The sequence below is a fragment of the Camarhynchus parvulus genome, chromosome 15, assembly GCF_901933205.1.
Source record: "Camarhynchus parvulus chromosome 15, STF_HiC, whole genome shotgun sequence".
Taxonomy (NCBI): Eukaryota; Metazoa; Chordata; class Aves; order Passeriformes; family Thraupidae; genus Camarhynchus; species Camarhynchus parvulus.
The window spans coordinates 10893552-10917259 of record NC_044585.1 but is presented as its reverse complement, the minus strand read 5'-3'; the positions used below and the strand labels follow the sequence as shown (position 1 = coordinate 10917259).

The 23708-nt window shown below is 43.7% G+C and overlaps 1 protein-coding gene across 8 annotated transcripts in view; it reads right to left on the bottom strand.

Moving 5' to 3' along the window:
- Positions 1 to 23708, bottom strand: part of CLIP1 (CAP-Gly domain containing linker protein 1) — a 59686-nt gene that overhangs the window by 6028 nt on the left and 29950 nt on the right. For 3 of the 8 annotated variants that reach the window (XM_030958698.1, XM_030958699.1, XM_030958700.1), the window contains exons 9-21: positions 23662 to 23694; positions 20143 to 20247; positions 17872 to 18816; positions 16636 to 16752; positions 15687 to 15744; positions 15371 to 15454; positions 14621 to 14777; positions 13892 to 14057; positions 13587 to 13802; positions 9071 to 9208; positions 7894 to 8000; positions 5609 to 5732; positions 1701 to 1753 (exon numbers count right to left, since the gene is read on the bottom strand). In XM_030958698.1, the coding sequence (XP_030814558.1) occupies positions 1701 to 1753; positions 5609 to 5732; positions 7894 to 8000; positions 9071 to 9208; positions 13587 to 13802; positions 13892 to 14057; positions 14621 to 14777; positions 15371 to 15454; positions 15687 to 15744; positions 16636 to 16752; positions 17872 to 18816; positions 20143 to 20247; positions 23662 to 23694 (2303 nt within the window). The remainder of the gene's footprint in view (positions 1 to 1700; positions 1754 to 5608; positions 5733 to 7893; positions 8001 to 9070; positions 9209 to 13586; positions 13803 to 13891; positions 14058 to 14620; positions 14778 to 15370; positions 15455 to 15686; positions 15745 to 16635; positions 16753 to 17871; positions 18817 to 20142; positions 20248 to 23661; positions 23695 to 23708) is intronic. The other 5 variants (XM_030958705.1, XM_030958703.1, XM_030958701.1 and 2 more) reach the window with 5 other exon arrangements.

Sequence of the window (23708 nt, the reverse complement as noted above, 5' to 3'; positions counted from 1 at the left end):
CTCAGAGACAGTCAGACAGCAACCCACACTGAACCCCAGAGCTGAGCCACACAGAACCCCCAGCATCCATCCACACCAAACTCCTGGCACTCCCAGCTGGAGCATTGCATACAAGGGGATGCCAAAACAGAGGGAGAGAATTCCTGGGGGTGGAAGGAAGGTGAGAAAACCACCCCTAGAGATTTGACCTAATTGAAACACAAAGATGGCTCTTGTTCAGCAGCTTGAATTCTTAAGGCAAAAGGAGGGAATTATCATCTTCCCATCACCAAATTCTGTGGAATTTGGGAATTCAGAGACTTTTTTCATTATTTTTACTTAATTAGCTCTTTATTCAGCCAAACTTTTTTCATTAGCACTGATGCCACATGTTGACATGTTCTGAGCCCAGTGCCTGCACTTTGCCTCAGCCAGGCTCTTCCTGTTGCTCATTTTCCTCTTCTATTGCAGTTTATTCAACACTGCTGAGCAATGTCTTTAAGCCAGTCACAAACTGGGGCACCTCAGTGTAACCAACTGAAGGTAAAGTCAAGGTAAAATTCACTTCACTGATTTCATTACTGTCTGAATTATTTCAGGCAGCTCACCCAGAGTTAAACAGGAGAAGGAAGATCAGAGCCACACCTTCCTCTGTAGAACTTACAAAGAGTTTGTCTTTGATAATGTTCTCTGTGAAACAGAACTGCTGGAAAGTATTGAATGATTTGGTGCTCACTCCCTGCTTCCTCTCCTCAAGTGACATCCAGGAGTTACACCACTGAAAACACATTTTCAAACATGTTCAATAACAGGCTGGTGATGCAGCTCGTGGGGCTGCTAAAAGCTGGAGGTGCAGCTGATCCAACTCTGACATTCCCTGGGGAACACCCCACGTGCCTGCTGGCCTTTGGAACACCCCCCCTGAGAACAGAGTGTCAGGGAATGAGCAGGGGAACAGTGATAATACTGAGTGGCCAAGGATGGGCATAAACACCCAAAAGCCACTCACTGTTCTTTGTTGTGGCCATTATAAATCCAGGAAATTTAGCAGGGTTGGTTTGTTTTTCCTGGAACAGCTGAGGTGTCGTGGGGAGCTGTGTTGTTCTCTAAGGATTTATGTAACTGCTTTTGGAAAGCCCCATTTCCCTCCAGGCACAGGGGCCAATCAGCTCCCCAAGCACACACTGCAGCCACTCACATTTGTGACTTGGGACCTTTCCCTGAGCAGCAGCTTACAAAGGGATGCCTCAGACACCCAGGACAAATCTCCTGGCATTTAGCAGCAGTGCTGAATGAACTGCAATAACCCACAAGGAACTCAACAGCCTGAAACCATGAGAGCAGCAAGTGCTCAGTAACTTTCCTTTCCTTTTCCCTTTTCCTCTGATAACCCCCCTCAGCATCACTGTATTGTCCATTACTTGTCAGGAGCTCACCGGGTCAGATCTGTGCACACACATTTTATCAGACTGAGGGACAATCCAACATTCCAGAGCACACTAAAACCAAACATTAAACTGGTCACTGCAAATAAGAATTACCACAATGTGGGAGGTGTGGAACTAAAGCAAATGTGGATGCTTCCACCTCTAATCCAAAGAGTGCAACAACTCAGCACTTTTAACCATGACACAACAGAAAAGAACAGCTCTTGGCAGTGCTTTTGTGTTCCATTTTTGTAGGACTGTGGGGTTAAACACACATCAGCGGGAACAACTTACCTCTTTTTCATCTCTAGTAACTGGTTATTGAGTACTGATCTCTCCTCTTCCAGCTAAAACACAAGTACAGACAGACTCCAGTTAATACACCACAGATTGTTTCCTTAGTGTGACATATCAGAACATCATTATCATAAAATAAACGTGGGAGAGGCTGCAGAGCCCCCAGATCCTCAAAGCAGCAGATTTGCATGGCACAGCACCTGCACCCAAACACAAACTGTTCAGTGACCAAAACATCAGCTAGTGAGGGCCTGGAGGTGCTTTGTGAGCATTTCCATGTCTGTGCACACAGCAGAGGTGAGACCAGTGCTAAAGGATATTTCCAGACCCCCAAGAACCCGCTGTGTGCCTGCCAGTGCTTCCAGCCCAGCACTGGGGAATTGCTGGGTTTGCTGTGCTGGACCATTGCACCACTGACCTGGATTTGTTACTGCCCCGTTACTCAGAGATGAATTATTGATCCCAAAGCTGCTGGTCTGGTGTTTGTTACCACATCCTGAACCTGTAACTCGGTGAGGCCACTCTTAAGCCCTTAAAACCTGCAAAGCTTTCAGCTGAAATTATTGTTGTTGGTTCTTGGGTCTAAACCGGGCTAGGAAATGCAAAGCAACAGAACTGCAACGGTCCAACACAGAAACACTGGGGCAAATTATCTTCTGGAATAGTTAAGAAAATAAGTCTTTTTCAGGCAAATGAATTATTTTTCACCATCTCCTCCTTCCTTCTTATTCAAAGGCCAAAGGCAGCAATTACTGCTCTGAGAACTGTCTGTACCAGAGCTCCCTGAGCACAGGCTCCAGTGGGATTTCACAGGCTTCCAGGGTTCATCCTCAAGGTCAGCAACACATCCATTTATAATGGCAACCTCAGAGCCCTGACAACAGCTCCTGGCCCTGCCACAGGGAATTCTTTCAGCACTTTGCAGATCCTGAGGCTCAGCACAGAAGGTGTTAAACAAGTTTCCTTGAGCAGGCAGGGTGTCTGCCAGCCCCCAGCTCTCAGCTAAATGCAGCTCACTGAGAGCAGCCATCTCCTCCACATTTCCTGACAAGTTACCTTCTCCTTCCCTGTGCTGCAGTGCTGCTAAACCCTCCAGGTCTGGGATTAGCCAGGATTAATCACACAACTTTATTGATACAAAAATTAGGTACTAGAATGGTGTAGAGAGACTTCTATAAATAATTCTTAAAGCAAATCAAGATGTGTCTCTCAAGGCAAGTGCCCACAGTGGGAGAGCAGAGCATCAAGGCATTATTGGGGGTATGGCCAAGTTTTTCCTGCAGGTCAAACCCAGTCAAAACCCAGTTCCACCAGCAGCACCAGAGCAGCTCCTGATTCCCAGTTTCTGTCTTGTTCCCTGTCCAGAGGCAGCCTGTGTGAACTCCTGACATCTGCACAGAATGCTGACAGAAAGGGACAAATATGACAAGTCTGAGAAATGGGACTCGCAGGGAGCTGCAGCTTCTCCAGAGCCCTGGTCTGACACCTGGGTTCCAGGCACCTCTCCCCCTGCAGATCTCCCGAGTGAAGGGACTCATCCCCTGCCCATCACACTTCCCAGCTGGTTTTTTGGATTCCTTGTCCTCTGCCAGCTCTGGCATTTCTCTACAGCCACACTCAGCACCCTCGGAGCAGACCTTGCACACTGTTAATAAAAGATGGGCCAGGTGAGCTGCTGGGTATTTCTACACCTTTTCCAATGAACTCCAAAAGCCTGAGCAGGTCTGAGGTCCCAAAATGCCACAAAAAATAATTTGAGGCTAGGAAAGTTCCCTGAGCTCAGTATCTATCTGAATGTGACTCTTTAACTAATTACAACCAGCTAATTATGAATGGATCAATACAGAAAAGCTCCAGCAGCATCTTTGGCATGAGACACTTTAACCTTTAGATGTCCAGATAAATCATTCATGACACAGGATTCATTAAATTTGCAAAGTGTGTCACAAGCAGCCACAGATTGTCTAACCCAGCTGACAACACACTTGTTAGAATTTATGTGGTTACCACAGCAACAGCTCAAAATTCCCAATCCTGTGTGTGCCCCTTCCTGATGCATTTCACAGGTACCTGCACAGACCCTCTGCAGCCTGAGCTCTGCTGTGCTCTGCTTTCCTCCCCACTGCCCAGATTTCTGGGAGCTCCTGGGCAGTCCTGCTGTGGGAAACCCTTCACTGCCACCATGGACACTCCAAAATCTCCTGGAGGAATCTTCATGGTGACATTTGTGCTGAACCCAGGGAGCCCAAAGCCTGTGGCCACTGGTGCCTGAGCATGGTGTGACAGCAGAGGGGAGGTGTTGGATACCAAAGGCCCCTCCCAGGCTTTTGGGAGGCCGAGCTGTTCACCAGATCTCAGAGCCCAAATAAAACATTTGGGAACTGCAACAGGCAGATCCCATTTTCCAGAAGGGGACACAGTGCAACACAAAGGGCTGAAGAAGGCAAACAGGCTGTGCAGCCAAGCTCCAGCAGATCCTCCAGATCCTTGCTCCTGGAGCATCTCCTCACGGGCAGGACAGGCTGAGCTGACACAATTCCAGTTTGTGAGGTGCTGGATTCATCCCTGTGCTTCCCACACTGCAGCTGTCTGTCCTGGCAGTGAGAGGGATCCCTGCTGACAGACCCACAGCCAGCAGGGTGCACACAGCAGGAATCCTCCCCGAGGGCAGCTGCACACAAGGGAGGCCACAGAGGGAGTGCAGGGACACAGCCAGCCCATGGCTCGGGTCCCCTCCCTCGGGGCCACTCCGGGTGACAAAATGCAGGAAGATTTGACCAATGCTGCTCAATCCTTCTGGAGTTACAACTCTCCCTGAAAATAACAGGTTGCCTCAAGGACTCTGAAATAATTTAGGAAACCCTGTGGGAGTGGGGAGCAGCTCCCACTGGCTGTTTGGGATGTGCCCTCCCCACTCTGCTCCTCAGATGGGGAATGAGTCAGTGCTGAGCCCACACGTCTGGGACTCTGCTCCTCACCTCCAAAGGCTCCTGAGGACCAGGGAGCCTGAGCATTACTCCTGCCAGCAGCTAAAGGGATTTACAAACTAGCAGGGCTGTAGTCACCCATCCTCAGGACTTCCAAACAGGATCCTTGGGGAAAAATCAGCTCTTGGCTTTAAAAATATTGAGCCTGTTGCAGGATGGAAGAGTCTGTGCCCTGTCAGGGAAACAGGATCCCCTCCCTGCCCAGGAGCTCTCTCAGAAAGGCAGGACACAAACCTCAGTCTCCTACATCCCTGCTTTTGGATCTTTTGGATACAATCTTCCACAGATTCCTTCACGGCGTGCCTGTCACTGGAACTGCTTCACAAGAACGAAACCCACCACATTAGGGGCTGTAAATCTGTTTTATCTTTTGGCAAGTACCAGTGACACAAGCTGAGTAACTTGCCCATATTTTAGGATTCCAACAACATGTTCAGATAGTAAAAAGTAAAAAAAATTAAGTACCACCAGCAAAACACCTTGCAAGGGTTCTGTTCCCTGGGTCACACTGCAGCTCAGTGTGAAGTTTGAGCAGACACAAGTCCAATCAAGTCGTTTTACACAGTATTCTGAAATGCATCCTAAATCCTCTTTGTTTTCAGTGGGGAGAGCAGGAATAAGAATTAAAGAGCTACATTTCCTTAGTGGTGGATGGCCATTTCCACAGTTGTGTAACAAAATCACTCCCGACAGAAATAGCAACTCTCTGTTAATACACTTGGCTAAAGCACGTTTCATTTCTGCTCATTCCCGAGCCTTCCCAAGTATCCTTCCCGGGTTATGTAACCTTCTGTCAGCCTGCACTTCCAACCTCCCCGTGCAGGTGGCTTCCACACTGACTCCTGAGCATTCCCAGCACCTCTCCTCCTCTCCAGCACGGCTCCCCGGGGCTCCCCCCGCCCGCGGCGGCCGCTCTACCTTGTGGTGGTGGCTCGACACCTCGTCCCTGCTCCTGCCCAGCTCCTCGGCCAGTTTCACGTTCTCCTCCTGCAGAGCCTCGAGCTGCTGGGACTTGTGAGCCGCTGCCAGCTTGAGCGCCTCGCTGCGAGCACACAGAGAGCATCGTTACCATGGGAACGGGAGAGGCGAGGGAAAGCCGGGGGAGAGAGGCGGCTTCACAGCTCGGAAAAATCCAAAATACAGCAGGGTCACGTGGCTGGGGATCGGGAACAGCGGTGACAACCCCGGGGACACCACGGGGACAGGACGAGCCCTGCCAGGGCTGCAGGTACTCGGCAATCCCCACGGGCTGGGGTCTGTGATCTGTGCAGGGCAGCAGGGCTGGCGGTGTCTGCAGCCCGGGCTGTTCACAGAAGGGAACTTTGCAGCCAGAGGTAAAACAGAATTGCTTAAAAGCAAAAAAAAAAAAAAAAAAAAACTTGGGGAAAAAAAGGCAACAGAAAAAAAGATTTGAGCTCAACTTATTTAACTACACCCTATCAGGTCTGACATCCAAAAGTGCAGGACCACAGGAAGCAAAACCTGATCTATTCCATTATTTTAAGAGACACAAAACTGCAAATGAGACAAAACCAAAGCTGAAGGAAAACAAGCTTTGCAGCTTCCATCAGCCTGTGTTGCTACTAATGAGTATAGTTTCCTTAAAATACATTTATTTGCAACAAATTTTTAAAAACATTTAGCATGCTGGGTGAAACATGAGTGACTAACAGAAAATCTTTAAGATCTGACATCTCTTAAAAACCACAAAAGATACCCTTAATTTCACTGAATAGTAATTTCTATTACTCTTTTGTTTTTTAAAAAAGGAGATGCAGTACTCCTGTGTGCCAATACTACAGACTTGACTGGAATATTAAAATACTTTTATAAGTGTGAGAAGTAGAAGAACCCTTACTTCACAAACTTATTCAAGCCCTTCAAAATACAAGGATCTGTTGGCACATTTAGACAAAGTCTGATTTTAGTTCAGCATCTCATGGGACTCTGATTTTTCAACCATTCCTTCTACCTGGTCTCACCTTGGCAAGTTCCCACCCTGATCCCCCTGGACTGGAGCAAACTGCTCGCACCTCTCAGTGACTCCTGCTGGGCAGGAACACACCTATTTCTAACCCTGTTTCCTTGCTGAGGTGCAGCACCATCCCCTCCTCCTCTTCTGGCATTAAGGCACAGATTATTTAGGGTGTTAAAAAAACCCCATACCCAGCGCTGGGGTCACTGAAATGCTCCTCTGTTTGTTGGGAATTCCTTGGCAAGGAGTTCCCAAGGGGTGGCCCTGGCAGCAGCCTCAGGCACTGCAGCTTTCCCTCAGCCCAGCCTTCTCCAGAGGACTCCCTGTCCCTGTCCCTGTCCCTGTCCCATCCCCCTGCTCCAAAGGCACCACATTCCCTCTGCCCTCCTCACCTCTCACAGCTCCCCCTGAGCTCTGCTCTCTGCTGCTCAGGAATCCCTGGCACCAAGCTAATTCTTACTGCCATTAGAACAGGGCAACACACCAAACAACCAGCAAAGATCAATTCAAAACTACACAAGCTTCCCTTTCTCCCCAAGGTCTCAGCACTGATGAGCAGAGGCCACATTCAATCTAAGAAAGAACAGAATTAACCCCCTCAGAGTGATCAGGGTCCTGAGAACACCTGGTGGTGCTGGAGATTTTCAAGGCAGCATCTCCTATAAATAATTCCTGCCTGGCAAATTACAGCCCAGTTTCTGCTGCCTTTCCACAATTCCTGGAAAGAAATCCTGGTTTTCTCAAAGGGGTCTGTGCAAGGCCCCAGGTCTTCCAAAGCCACAGCCAGACACTGAATTCTGTGAGCTGGTGGCCCCTGTGTCCTGGTGTCACCACAGAGCTGTCACAAAATGCCAAATGCAACTACAATAATAATAAAAGCAGAGTCAAGTTTCTATGAGCAAAGCCACCTAAAACTCCAAGTGTACTTGTAATTAAATCAGAATTCTCTTCTAATAAAGGTTTTAATATTATCTCGTGCCCTTGGGTGGCAGAACCCTCCAACAAACAAATTGTTTCAAACTATTCTCCAAGGATTTCTTTCATTCCCTTCAGCAATTTAGTAGCAATATTCTCATGTCAAGTTTTGCACATGCCAAACATTTGGCAAACAATTTTGACCCAATATCTGCTTTATAAGTCAGGATACCAGAAAGCGGCTGAAAGACAATTAAAAAAAAAAGGTAAATGTACCCACAAAAACGAACAGATTTAACAGTGAAATACTTACAATTCCTTTTTAAGTTCTTCCACTTTCTTGTTCTCCAGATTTAGAAGCTCTTTTGACTTATTAAGTTCCTCTTCATTTTTCAGGTTGTTTTGTTTAAGCATGTCCAACTTAAAGAGGGAAAAAACCCTCATTACATCAATGAAACCACTCAGATATATATATATCTATATATCTATATATATCTATATATATATATCTATATATCTGTATCTTTAGCCCCTAAATTAACCCAGCCTGTCTGGACTGATGTATTTGTCCAACAACAGATGTTACAAGACCTCTGCATTCAAAACAGAGTAGCACAAAGAATTCCAAGCCCACTGGAGAGCAGTTTTCAGGAATGTGGGGTCAGCATCCCAAGGTAAAGCCCAAAGCACCTCCATTAACTGCTGCAGCACTCAGAGCATTATTTGTTTTTTAAATGCAGAGCTTGTTGCTAAAACCAGCTGTCCCCTTGGTCTTTATTCCTCTAAGATAACTCATGAATTCTGCTTTTCCATACCTTATTTTCTGAGTGAGGAGGGCTGAATGCTGTGCCTGCACCCCAGGAAATGAATTCCTTGCAGAGATCTTGCTGCATGGGACAAAGTGCTGGGCACGGATTTCCTGGGCTCGTGTCCCCCACAGAAACACCAGGAGCTCATGGAGCTGATTTGTTTGCATGCACCACAGAGTGTATTTATTACATAACAGATAATCTGCAGCCATTCTCATGGCACTGCAGGACCCTGTGGATTTTTTTAATCCAGGACAGGAACCCCTCCCACAGGAACGTCACCAATCCTAATTCCACACTGGCAGATCCCGCTGGAATCGCCCCTGAGCCAGCAGTGGGGGCAGCCCAGCTGCTCACCCCCAGGGCTCTGGCAGTGCTGAACAGCCAAGGGTCAGGGCATCCTGCCCCTCCTCAGGCCCTGCAGCAGCACAGAGTGGTGGGAAGACATGGACAGGACACAGACACCAAAGGGAACTGCTGCACCTTGGACTGACACCACGTGCAAAACACAAAATAACCATGACCAGAAAGCCGTGCGCATTTCCATCACTCTGTGCTCATCCAGTAATTTTTCACAGTGGGAAAATGACAGAATCCTGCCTATTTCAATTCTCTACAATTCAACAGCTGCTCTCACAAAACAGGCAAAACTTTTCACAGATAAGCATTTGATGTGATTACTTCATTCTGCAGCTTCTGGTTTGTCTGTCTCGAGGTCTCCAAAGAGGCCAAAGTTTCAATCTTCTCTTTGTGAATGGCATCCTTCTCCTTGGTCACCTGCTCCACTGCCTGGGAAACATCTTCTGCCAGTTTGGCCACCTGGATATAAAGGGAGGTGGGGAAAAAAACCAGTTATTCCCAACAGGAACTCTGACAGCAAAAGATCAATACTGTATGCACAGCTCCATGGTTTGTCAGCTGCTTCCCAGGTAAGTAAGGACTTAAACTAGGAATTTATTTGCATTTTGGAGCTGTATAAAGTATAAAATGAACTGAGGATTCAATTCCATGCAGAAACAGATTATAATCCCATGCTCATGTCACCTCTGAGGAATTTTAATTCCTGGATTTCTCATTACCACCACTGTGATTGCTCTCACCTCTTTAGGCAGTAATAATTCAACAGATATTCACTTCCAACAGCCTGGTGTATTTTCAGAAATATGGAATTACAAAACCTCAAATATTTGGAAAATAATGGAATTAGAGATAAAGCCAAATATTGCATTATTTCAGTGTTGTTCATTATGGTCTCATAAAGGAAATACTTCACAATGATATTAAAATACTTAGGCAGGTGCAATCTATAGGATCTCCTGATTCCAATTTGCACTCAATGTGATTTTCTGGGCTTCAAGCCACACAAACTGAAAATCAAAGTATTTTATAAAGAATTTGTTGGTGGTGAATACAAAACACTTCTGTGAATAAAAAGAACCCCAGAATTGTCAACATCTTTCCCTTTCTCTCACACTGCTTTTATCCAATTTACAGAAGCAGCACATTCTTTCATATTTTTGGAGTAACTCAGGTTGGTAGTTTGCTGTAATTACACACAAAATTACACAAAGATCCAATTTAAAATCTAATCTATTACTACTTTAAATTTTATGTTGCAGAGTCCTTCACCAGAAGGAGCTGCTCAATGTCTCCTCCCAGATTCAGGGAACACAACTTCCTTTTATTCACAGTTTATGTTGTTTTCTTGCCACATTCAGCAACAATAGAGGCTTTTGTAGTTTAAAATATTTAAAAAAAAAAAAAAAAAAAAAAAAGTGTCTTTTAGACTCACAGTTGCAACTTGCAACACCCCCCAAGTACCACACTGAGAGAGCCCACAAGTGCAGTGTGTTATGAAGTGCTGAGTGTGCAGGGAAGTGCAGACAGACACCAGGGTTAGTGCTCAGGATTAGTAAAATCAGCCCCAGACTTGACTTTTAACTATGAATTTCAATACCTCTGGTTTCTGTACTACTGCTTGGGCCTGGAGAGTCTCAATTTCTTTTATTTTCAAAATCAGATTGTTCATTTGCTCCTGCAGCATCTGATTTTGGCCCTGAGACTCCAACAATTTGCCTGAGAGGTCACTGTTACTTTGTTCTAAAAGTTTAACCTCCTCATAGAGTCTGTAATAATCCTGGAATAATATCCCCTTCTCCTTCACTAGTCCCTCCTGACTGAGGAGCAGATTTTTCTGCTCCTTCCTCAGGATCTCCAGGTCCTGAAGGTCCTCAGTTCCCTCCTTCTCCATCAGCTGCATCTCGTGCTCCAGCACATCCATCTTCCCGGCGATGCCGCTATGCGCGCCCCGGAACTCGGCCGCTGGTTTGGACACGGAGGCAAAGTTACTCTTCAGTCGCTTTGTGTTGGCAGCGACGTGCTCTTTCTCTGCACAGATCACTTGCTCCTCTCTCATTATTTCCACCAGTTTAATTTCACATTTTTCTTTCTCCTCAGTGAAATGTGTTTTCTCAGCCAGAACTTTGTTTTTCTCTTTCAGCTCTTCTAGCTCCTTCTCCAAGCAGCAGATATTCCTTTGAAGTTCTGTACGTCCCAACAGAAATGATTTCTCGTCCAGTTTTCGAGCTTCCTTTTCCAAGGTTAAGGATTCTTTCACAAGAGCAACCTCTTTGTTTAATTTCTGACACTCCTCCTGCAGCTCATCCCTCTCCCTGGTCAGCATTTCCCTGGCAAAGGAGCAGGTGTCCAAGGAGGACGACAGGACCTGCTTGGTGTGTGCTGCAGCTGCCAGCTCACCTTCTAATGCCCTTTTGGCATCCTGGGCCTTCTTCAGAAGATTGGAAAGGTCACATTTACAGGCTATTAACTCTTGATTTTCTACAGTCTTCTTACTGAGTTCTCCCTTCAGGGCTTCAATGGAATCTTGGAGTGTGGCATTCTCTTCAGCCAGAGCATTCCTGGACAAGAGGTCCAGCTCACGTTCCCTCTTCAGATCAGAAACTGCCTTTGCACAAGACTCGTTCTCATCAAGAAGCTCCAAGTATTTTGTCTCCAGTTCCTTCCTCTCTTGGAGAAGAGCCTCATTGTGCTCTTCAAACTGCAACAACTTCTGAAGGACAGATTCCTTCTCCAAGGTCAGCTTGTTCATTTTCTCAGCGCAGATTCTCTCACAAAGCTCAGCATATGCTGAGGCCTCCACAAGCTTCTCAGCAGTTGCCTTATTCTCATTGAGAAGTTGCTCCCTTTCGGCCAAAAGCCTTTGTTCTGATGAGGAAAGAGCCTCTTTCTCCTGATGTAAGTGATTACATTCCAAACTGAGTGTGTCTCTTGAGGCTTTCATTTCCTCAAGGAGACAAGTGAGGCTCTCGAGGGAACTCTGCAGCTCCTGGGTGTCTTTCACTGCTTTGGTGAGCTGGGTTTGCATCTCCTCCTCTCTCACTTTCAACACTTGGTTTTCACTGACTGCCTTGTCTAAACTCACTTGCAGCTTTTCTGTGTCTTTGAGGAGCATCTCCTTCTCTTCCTGCAGGCCTGACAAGACCCTGGCCAGCTCCTCCTCCAGGGCTTTGTGTCTGTCCTGAAGAGCCGAGAGCTCCCCTAGGGCTGACACTCTCTCTGCAGCCAGAGCTGACACTTGTTGCTGGAGCTCTCTGGCCAGGGCCTCACAAGAACTTCCCAGCTTCTGGATAACATCATCTTTGTCTTTTAGAACTGCTTCTTTCTCTTCCAAAAGTCTCTTCTGATAACTGTCCAGCTCTTCCCATTCTTTGATATGTTTCTGACACGCCACATCCATGGCATCTTTGCTGGCCTGAAGTTCCTCCAGCTTTTGGAACAAGGTTAACTCCAAGGAATGGAGAGCCTCATTTTCCTGAGCTGCCTTCAGCAGCTTTGCCTGCACTGCCTCGAGTTCAGAGAGCAATTTGCTTTTCTCAGAAACCAGTGCTCCCTTTTCTATGCTCTCCTGCTGGCTTTTGGCCTCAGCTTCTTCCTTCTGCTTTAGGATTCTTTTATTTTCTGCCTTCAGTTCTTCTTGATCTTGTTGCATTAACGAAATCTTTGATTCCAATTCTTTAAGTTCTGATAACAAGGGACCTCTCTCTAATTTTAAAGTATTCCCCTCCTGTGCCAAAGTCTCTTTTTCTGATATCAAAGCCCTCATCTTGTCTGACATTTGTTCGATTTCTTTTCTGGATGAGGCTAACACAGAGCTTAAGGACTAAAGAAATAAAGTCGGGGAGAAGGGAAAACAAAAATCAGGTCAAGCAGACAAATGAGAAATGTGCTTTAAGGGCAAATAGAGCAACTGTAACTTAAGTTTTAAAAGTGTATACACTGACACACAGTGCCTGCTTGAGCTCAACTGCTGACAGACACCCCTGTCACATTACAGAACACACATCATCCACAAGAGGTTTTTAGTGGCTAAATAATATTAAAATTATAATGGTTTAAAGGTTCCTCCATCCAAAATTTCATGTAATTTTTAAAAGTACTCTCAATAAATTGACTGACTGTAAATTGTTCAAAAGAAGAGCTACAGAATGATTTCACGAGACTCTAAGTGAATTAAAATGCAATGAGTTCTATTGGAAACTGACTTCCAATTCTCAGTTTCACCTCCTCATGAGTTTCTCAAAAATATGTTGTCATTATCCCTTTAATTTTATCCCTTTAATTCAAAACACCACATTAGTGCTGTCAATATTGTGTGTCAATTTATACACTAAATAATTTGCTAAATCATACAGCAAAGATTATAGCAAATAATTGCTGAGACATGATAGCAAGCAGTGAAGTCAAAGAAACAGGAGGAAAAATTAAAATTGCTAAAGTCAAGCTACACCCTGAATAGCTGCAGAACATACTACAAAATAAAAGGTGTGTAGCCTCTAAATGAAGTAGTTCACAATGCATCTTAAAATGCAAGCATATAAAAAACCAGGGAACAACATCTGGCTCCAACTGGCTGTGCTGAGCCAGATCTATGAACATAAAATGTTAACTGATATTAAAGAACTGTATCTCATCAACTCTTGTGGAACTGAGAGCAGAACTAACAACCAGTTTGTCCTGTGGGCTTCTCCTCCCTAACCCACACCCACATACCCTGGGAAAGTTCAAAACAGAAAACTACAAAAATCTGGCTCTGAGAGGTTGAAGCAGAGAGAAAACGAGTCACTGAGACAGAAAATTTGAACTTTAAGTCACTTGCAGAGTGACAAAAGCCACTTACTCTGGCCTGCTCTGCTTGTTTCTGCAGCTCCTCAGCCTGTTCCTCCAGCTCACTGTTTTTCCTCTGGGCACTTTTCAGTGCCTCTTCTGCATCCAGCAGGTTCTGCTTAAACCCTTGGATATCTGCATCATGTTTAGCCACCAGCTCAGAAATTTCTTTTTCGTGCTTTGCCTGAAGATCTTTGTACTGATGTTGGCTGCTCTCAATCTGCTTTTTCTGGTGGAAGGCAAGACAGTAAAACACAGTTCAAGCAGCAGTGGGACCATTTTTCTGCACAGTTTTAGTGCTTTTAAAATTGTTCTTACCATGTCTGTTAAATGATCCTGCAGAGTTTTCAGTTCTGCTTGATGAATCTTGAGAGTTTCCTGCTGACTCTGCTCAGCTTTCTGGGTTGTCTGCTCCACGTTTTCCTCAAGCTGAGCTGCCTTTTCATTTGCTTTTGTGAGCTCGAGCTGTATTTGCTCCAACTGCCTGGAAAGACCAAATGAAAGAACATCACTTTTTGCTGACAGCACCACAAGCACAGAGATGAAAGAGCCAAGATTGTGCTGGAGTTCTGTATTCTGACCAAGCATTTAGAAAGAGATTTCATTGTTTAAAGATAGTGTTCTGCTAAACAGGGAAGATCAAGTTATATTCTCCCCAGTATTGTACATACAATTTTTATTTGGGAAAACCCCCCACATTTTCTCTCACAAAATTGTGACCCAAGTCTTTTATATATCTAAATAAACTGAGTTTATCAGGTAATCGAATAATCATGAAGCACAATCACAAAACAGTCTGGATTATTCAAGAGGTCATTTACTGTGGGCAATGAGAAGCACGTTATGTAAGAATTTTGGAATTATCAGTGTTGGATGCTCTTCAAACCACTCCCAGGAGACTGTTTTGATTGATTTAGTTTGCTAGAATAAGCTCACTTGTCATATCAATGTGACACTCAGGAGCATCTTGTTCAGATACTTACAGAAAAATAAAAGGAGAAGCTGGGAGAGTGGGAGTGGAGATGTGATGTGACAGAGATGAAATACCTTTCTTTTAACCTCAGCTCATCGTTCATCCTTGTGAGCTGGGCAGAGCTGTCTCCTGATGACTTCATAATCTCTGCAATGTCATTTTCAAGTTTGGCTTTTGCTTCCATCAGCTGCTGCTCCCTCTCTTCTCGCTCCCTCAGCTTCCTCTCCATCTCTGAGCAAAACAAAAGTGGTTAAGCTGTAAATTTTAGAGGAACGGTATGCAAAGAACAGCTGGAGAACTAAAGAACTAAAATCAGCAATACTGATGCTCCAGACCTCACAGATCACTCCTTTAAAAAGAAAAATAATGATTGATTGAACTGGTAACTGCAGCAGAAGGTTAAGGACTCTTAGCAAAGAGCAGCTGCTCACAGGCCCTTTGTTTCAGAAGTGTTTCACTCCAGGCCATCAGATGCTGGCACAAGTTCTGCTGTCTCAGAGGGGAAGGAAGCAATGGAGGAAGAGACCTGCAGGTCCTGCAGGTGAAATCACTCATCAGCTGTTCAGCACAGCAGCAGAAAATGAACAAGGAAGGGAGCACAGAGCTCCAGTGAAAAAATGCCTCAGGGCAGGGCAGGCACTGCCAGGGGGAGGGGCAGCCTTGGGGTCACTTCTCCCACCAGGCAAGGTTTGCTTCAGGGCACAAATCCCCTGCACTGGTTTTACAGAGATCTAAAGAGCTGAAAGGCACAGCAAAGCCTCCTACAGGCTACAGAGCACAAAGCTGAGGCATTTCCAGAACATTCCAGCTCATCCCTTCCTTACCAGTCAAACTAGACTTGAGCTGCTCCAGTTCTGAAGCCATGAGTGCAAACTGCTCTTCCTTTTGGTTCAGCTTCTTCACCGTTTCTAGGCAAGTAAAATTTGGAAAACAAAGTTAGTAACTACTTAAATGCAGACAATTCTACCTACTTGCAAGGTATGTCACCCTTCAGAGAGGCCACAAATAATCCTGTCCTTTCCACAGCCCCTCAAACTGCTGGGACATCAGCTAGGAGCTTGGAAGTGTTTAAAAAAGCCATTTTGTTGGCATTTCATTTCTGCAGCTTTTTAGTTCTCTGTTTATTTTAGCAGCACATACCTTGCATAGCTTGTTGAACATTCTCTGCTTCATCAGCTGCAGTAGTAAATTTTTCTTTCTGAAAAATTGATAAAAACTCAAGTTAGGCTTGGTAGTAACAGTACAGTTCAACCACTGAATTTGTATTTGGTAGTTTTCATGTACAAATAGAACAATCTTTGCTCCTATCATAAACAGATCTCAAGTTTTTGGGTTACAGCTTAGCACAGATCTTCCCTTGCCTTGGCTGCAAGTCCCTCAACATTAAAGCAACTCCTCCATCAGCTGCCAGATTCCAGGGTGGGGAACAACAATTTGGGGTTTCCATCTCTGCTGCTCCCAGGCTGCACAGGGGACACCTGTGAGCCATCTCCTAGCAGGGTTCTCCAGCTTTACCAGCAGGAACTGATGGCAGACAATGAAGAAAAGGGAGGATTTTCAGGAAGGCAAGTGAGGATCTTCCACCAAGTTTGAATATTTATTATTGGCCATGGAAAGACCAAAAATCCCATTGTTTTGTTACTAATGTCAGTGCAGTTCCTCAGGGAAACCCCACCCAACAACACAGCATTTGGAAATTTATTTAAATGGGAAATGTCTTTTAAAACCATTTATAAGAAGTGTGTAGCAAGCATTAATGGGCACAACAGCTACAATAAAGGGCCATTAAGTCTTCCTTAATGAGCAGTCTAAATTTAAATTGCTGCTGCCTTTGATTTGGTTTAATTTTATCTGCAATCCATAAATAGATGAGTTCTATTTAGACAAAACACCTGATAAAGCAGGCCTGAGGTGAAATGCTCTTTTTATTTTGAGAAGATCCCATTAACCATGAACCCTTCCCATTTTTTCCATGAGTAAAACACCTTTGGAAGGCTTTGCTCAGAGCTGATCCACAGATTTCTATGACACTCTCACCATGAAACCCAAAATCCAAAGAGTAAAGTCAAAATTTTGGGGTATTACTCACCAAAACTTGAAGTTCCTTTTCCAAAGAATCTTTAACTTGATTTACTGCACTCAAGTTTTTCTCAAAGTCAAGAAGCTTTTGCTCTTTGCCCTGCAGTTCTTTGGCCAGATTACTGGCCTAACAAAGGTGATGAAATGGAGTAAAATAAAATGAGAAACATGAATGAAAAATTAGGAAAATTAAAAGGTGAATCTGAAAGAAATAACTGTAATATTAAAATCACTCTAAGATGAAAAATAAAAAAAATTAAGAAAAAAACATGATGGGTTGATTGAGTGAAGCTGATTTCCACTGATGATTACATACATCACAGCACTAATTGCATCTTGGAATAGATTTGAAATCATTAAAATTTAGTTCTTTTGGCATTAATTGTGAATACATTATTTAATGGCAGACATTTTTGAATACACTCACAATTTCAAAGTTTCAGCATTAGTTCAATCAGTAGTTTTGGTTCTTTATTGTTTTTGTTATTTGAACTGATTGATTTGTGCTTCAATTGGCTGATCAGATCAATACACACACACAGGGAGGGAATCTCTGGACCACACCAAGTGCAGAAATCCACTGTGGCCTCAAAAAAGAGTCAAAGGTAAAAATTTGATATCTTGGAACCACCTGTGAAGAGTTTAGGAAAGCTTTTTCCAGTTATTTCCCCACTACTCTTCACTACCATCAGCTTTACAGAGGTTTCATCCAAACCCAAGGAAAATCCTGCACCAAGTTGCAGTCTGTGTCCTAAAATGCTGTCAAACAGTGCCAAAAACATCCCTGCAGAGCCTTGGCCTAAAGAAAAGTTCCACCAGGATTTTCTGTGCTTTCTTTTGTTTTAAAAGCCTCTCCCATCACCTTGTCAGAGGAGGGGACAGGTAATGAAGGAAACGTTTCCCCACTGAGTCCCACGTCCCCTTGTTTATCCCCAAAGGTTAAAGCCTCATCCCAAACAAGCCAACAACTTTTCCATAACAGGAAGATTTCAGCACAGACATGCCCAGATCTGCAGCAAGGAAGTGCAGAAGGAATTTTTTCCTTTTGCTGATTGGTGCAGGTGGAGCAGCAAAACCTGTTGAGACAGGACCCAGTTACTGCTCCTCTAAACCTCCTCAGATGGTCCCAAGATACACATTCAGTAAAACTCATTTTTTCTGTGATGTATTTCCTATAGCAGATTAAAAGGGTACAAATGTAAAATAAAAGCAAAAGAAAACGAAAAGGATGGATGTTGATACAAACCTGGCTAATTCCATCACCCTTCTCAGTCTCTAAAGTCTGAATTTGTTTCTCAGCTGCCTCAAGCTGCTTGCTAAGTTTCTCGATTTCCAATTTACCTTCAGAATTGGCTTTCTCAAGTGCAGCAAGGTCCAAAAGCTTTTCTTCAGCAGCTTTGATCTGTGGTGTAAGACTATCAATAACTTTGGTTTGTTCATTGTACTTGGCTTGCAGTACCTCTAGCTCCTTTACCTTTATCTCAGCTTCCTGCAATTTGTTTAAAGTGTCTTCCATTTCTACTAGGTGCTGATCTTCCACACTTTCCAGTTTGGTCTTCAGGCTTTCCAGGTTTTGCTCTTTCTCCTCCGTGACTGCCACCAGTTTTGCTTTCAGGGACTCGATCTCTTTCAGGTGCTGAGATCTCTCATTTTCCTGCTTCAGTTTTAGATTTGCCATTTCATTCTCATAGTCTAATTTCATCTTCTCAATCTGAGTCTTTAACTCAGCGAATTCTGCTGTCTGAGCCCCAACACCTTTGCTGAAAGAAACTTTCAGCTCTTCCATTGCTTGCTGATGGGAGGCAATTGCAGATTCCAGCTTGGACTTCCACAGCTCAATCACATCAGAATTCTCCTTGTTGGCATGGTCAAGCTTGCTTTTCAAGGATTCATTTTCCTTTGCCATTCTCTCATTTGAAGCTGAAAGGGACTTGATCTCTTTCTGCAAGGCCTCCTCACTAAGGCCAAACTTCTCTTTCAGCGAGTTCATCTCGTTCTGATGTTCTTTGCCAGCTGCTGCCATTTTTTCTTGCAAAGAACTGATTTCTTGTAGCAGGGAGAGAGAAGTGTCCACGTCGTCGATGTGTTTGCTGGAATCCAGCCTCCCTCGGAGCTCAGCCACCTCCTTCACCCTCAGTGCCAGGTCCCTCTCCAGCTCCATGATCCGGGACTTTTCTGACACTGTGGCCACCTATGATCAACAGCATTTTAAGAAAAGAAGAATTATAAAAGATACATTTCATACAAAGACACTCAGGCCTTGCTGAAAAGCTTCCACTGAGCGTTGCAAATTGCTTCAAAAAGGGAAAAATGTCCACAGTTCAGATGACAAACATTTTTTATTGTCTATAAACACAGAATTTACTAAAATTTGTTCTTCTGGTAGTATCTAGAAATAACTTGATAAAAATTTACAAGCCACCCTGATGAGTATTATCAATGATTAACAAAATGTTCCTCAGAACCATTTTAAGGCAGACTGGAAAAGAATGGAGAATCTTGAGGTCTTTGTTGAAATAATTTCCTCCTAATTCATCTCACACCTGCTACAAGACTGTCAGAAATTGATAAACATATTTTGAACTGATAAATCCTCTGAAATCCCTTCTATATCTGCTTCTCTCTGAAAAAGTGTCCTGGCACCATCTGAGCTTTTCACTGACTGCTGGAGCAGTTTTTGCAACAGAAAAGCTCCCAGAATTAATTCTAATTAGAAAGTTACTGCTTTAACCTCCTGGAAAAGATATTACTTACCCACAGCTGCCCTTTAAAAGTACCTATTACACATTGAATTGTTGGTTTTATATTCATTCTGGGTTTTTTTGTTCATCCCACCTGACCTTCAAGAAAATCCCCATGTGTGAGTATGAATATGTGTGTGTGTGTGTGTATATCTATTTTTCTTTAAAAATTGACATCTGCTGAACTTCTGACTTGGTAGCAAGTATGTCAGTAATATTCTGACAGGCAGCAGTATTATTAATTACTGGGATATCCATTAAAAGATTATATCATTGGTGGGAAAAAAAGAGCTAAAAAGCCACTGCAAACCATGATTTAGTAAAGCAAACAGTGCAGCAGCTACTGAAGAGCTCAGAAACCAAGCCCCAAATACTCAGTTTGTGTTAAAAGGACTGGCATGTTCAATCTTAGGTTTTTGGGGTTTAATGAACTGTGCTAATTTTTAAAATGAGCTAATGAATGTTCCCTTCTGTCAGCTCATGCTAATTGAATGTTCCTTTCTGTCAACTCATGATCCCATCTTGCTACTTTTGCATCCAAGGATTACTTTTGCAGTGTGAAGACATCTTACCTGAGTTCTTGTACGAGCCACATGTCCAGGCACACACACACACCCCATGGAAGCTCAAAATTAATCCTAATTTTTTACAGTGTTCCAGCTCTGGCTACGGCAGGAGCAAGGACCTGTTCCAGCACGTGTCACCCCCGCACTGTGCCATCAGAAATCTTCCACAACACAGATCAGGCTCGTTATTCAAACAGGGAAAACCATTACCCTAGTGTCTTCTAACTCCCTCTGGAGTTTGTCAGCTTTGGTCTTTTCAAAGAGCAGGCTCTGTTCAAGCTCCTTAATGCGGGCATGCTCCAGTTTGGTCTGCGTCTGTTAGTGGAGAGGGAGAGGAAGAGAACACAACGGTGCCACCATCACATGCCAGCACAAGAGGAGGAGCCACATGCAGGCCGTGCTGCCAGAGCCTTCTAACAGGTGAGCAGAGAGGATGCAAGGGGGGGAAAATGGGCAGGAAAATGCTATGGATGAGGAGGATGGGCTGAAGGTGTGAATGGATGGGCGTGTAAAAATGAAATCAAAGGTGTAAAATAAATAAATAAATAAATAATTAAAATTAACAGCAAACGGAGAAATGGGAACAAAAAAAAGTTTCATGCAGCTGAGTAGAAGTTATTTATCAGTACATGAAGTTTTCAGCACAAATTAGAATAGTTATGTCAAAAATATGTATATGTGCATACAAATCTCTTCCTGTTCTAACAGGATGGTAAGTCCCTTTCCTTGTCATCCCACTACCTTTTCCTTTAATGCCTTTGGCTGATTTTATAAAAAAATTACTCATTAACAAGGGGACAAAAATTCTCCACTGAAGCTCATGTGACAAATCAAAACTTTAACTTTCTTTCTTTGATAGTAGCTGTCTCTAAGTCTCAGCCATAAAAATGCTTCTGGCCAAGACCTGGGAACATGAAGGCTCCTCTGTCACTATGGTTTGAATTATCTGAACAGAAATAGATCGAGAATGGTTGTCTGTAACTCCAAAATCCTCCTCTTTTCCCTCCCTTCTCCTCTTTCAGGAAGAAAGCAAGGAACAAGATTCCTCAAAACCAGATAAAAATGTGAATCAGCCTGGTTGCTCTGCAGTTATGGATGTCTAAATATATTGAAGAATATGTGGAAGTAAGAAAAAAAAGTAAGATCTTTGGAATTCTAACAGGTTCCTAAAGAGAAGTGGGACACAGATGAACCCAAGTGAACAGGAACCTCCTGCCTTTTGCTTACAAACAGAATTTTTAGCAAGAACACAGAATATTTGATATTCTGGCTTGATACCCAGATAGTCCCTGAGGCCTGCAAGAGAACCTGAAGTTTGGGAGGTGCAGGGAAAGTCCAGCAGGTAATTCAAACCTGACCTGCACCTCTGAAGTAGGGAAGAGAAAAAAATGAAAGAGAAATATAAAGATGGGGATGAGTTCCTTATCTGCTTCTCCAAACACAGAATTCCTTCTGGTAGCAGCAAGTTCTTCCTTCCCAAAAGCATCCACACATGCAAGGGGGTGAATTTTTTAAACAGCTGAAAATAGTTGGCCGTGTTTCTATGGAGTTCCTTGGTCCACAAACACTTGAAAGCTGCTCCTTAGATCTGTTGATGTTTTCATTCTGTAGCAGGTCTGTTTCTCTCTCAGTGGAAGATCTTCAGGGTGTGACAGGCAAAAATGCTCCAAGAACACAGATTATTGTTTTTCCTGCCCATAGCCTTTGAAAATGGAATTAAGCATTCTGAAGGAAATAATATTTAATAAGTGGCTACAATTCAGGTTTCTTTCTGATACAGGTCAGTATTAGTTTTGATCCACAACTAAATTGTAAGTAAGTCTGAAAAACAATCTGCTTTAAAAGCTGGAAATTCAATTCCAATTCAATTCTAATTCACCAAGAGGATCTACTAAAACCCAAGAAATCTCAGATCTCATGGTTACAGAATTCCCCCTGTGTGCCTTTGGAATATGCAACCTTATGCCTTTTTATGCTACATAAAACCCAAACTGTTTGATCCTTAATTTTATCGACAGTGCTTTACTGCTCCAAAGATCAGACAGACCATCACTGATTACTGGGTTTTTTAAAGTCCCATCTCTTATATAGTACAAAGGCAAGGAAGTTAAAATCCTGCCAAAATGGAAATAAAAGATTAAAAAAGAATGCTCTTGAGATCTTTGCTTGACACCTTTTTCCCCATTTAGAGATGAGAGATTATCCTTTAATCAAATCAGATTTCCAAGGGACAGATTCCACATTTACTGAGGTAAAAATCACTGCAAAATTTTGAACTGCTCAAATTTCTCTCCTGATGATGTGGAGAGAAATTCTTACTGATTATGGTTCTCTTTGAGGAAATCAAGAACACAGTGAACTGAGAAGAGAGAGTACCCCAAAAAGAAGAAAATAATTTGATTGTAAACCTTAACTTGGATGGAAGAGAAAAGCAGGAAAGAAAAAAACCAGACAACAAAGCCAAAGGAATCATCTTCCCCTTCTCCAGAGCTTCACAATCAGGGAACTGATGTGGAAATGGGATTCTGTCTCTGCCTTGAACCTCCCAGAATTCCACCCAAACCTGGAGGCTGGACATCAGCCTTTTCCAGCTCCTGTGTGCTCTGGCTATTCCTTAACTCCAGAATAAACCTCCCTGTGACATTCTCCATCCAACTGGGAAATTGTGCTGAGGCCACAATCCTGACAATCAGTTCTAGGATGGGGCAGGGCACCCTCCAGTCCCCTCGTGCTGGGACACAATCACAGGACACCACCAGGACCAGGCAGGGGCAGCCTGGAAAGTCTCCCCTGGAGAGTGAAGATCTCAATTTTTAATGGAAACATCAGAACAGTGAAGTCAGGAGAAAAGATGGGATCAAAGGAGGAGTACACAAAACAAGAGGAAGGAAGGGCACATGCAGATTTATTTCTAACAAAGCATCAGCCTGATGGGGAGACTGGAGGAGAACCAGATCCTTGAGGGATCTCTGCAAAGGGAACCCCTAAGGATGCACAGCAGGATCCAGTTCTGGTCTTGAGAACTTCCTATCTTGGCTGGGGATGCAGCAGAGGAAGCAACTTGAGATAAATTTACCTTTAAAATTCCACTAGTCTGAGCTGGGGAAGCAAGAGGGCTCCTTAAACATCTTGCATGGCCATTTCTGTTATCAAGTAACACATTTTTCCTATGTAATTTGAAGAGGATCTACATGAAGATACAGTAAAATCAGACAGCTTTGTAAAGTAATTGTTCAGATGGTTTTAATCATCTCTCCCCTTAGCATTTCATATAGGAAAAAAGGAAACAAATATGGGAAGATGAAGAAGAGACAGATTGTTTCCCTAAGGAAAATTGTCATCTACTGAACAGCAGCAGGATCTCATAGGAGAGCAGACAGGATTTTGTGAAGAAAACAGCTAAAATCCTACATTTAAATTAAGGCCACTTCAGGATGCTGGTCAGTCATGTTCTGCAAGCTCCTGGACTCTTCAGTGAGCTGCAAAGGTTGTGACCCTAAAGAATTCTAAAGCCACGCTGGCCCTGGCTGCAGTTAATGGCATTGCCACGTTTAGTCATTACACACATTCTTTCCAAGAAATGTTGTAATTGCTCTGAAAGCAACATGCACACAAATACCAGAGTCAATGTCTCAATAACAGATTATGCAGTTAGTGAATCAGTATAAGCATTTTCTGCACACAATCTGTTAACATGGGATGTCTCTGCACATTGAAGTGCCCTCTTACATTTTCTGGGTCTTCCGAAATCTGCCTCTTTCGCTATCAGTAAAATT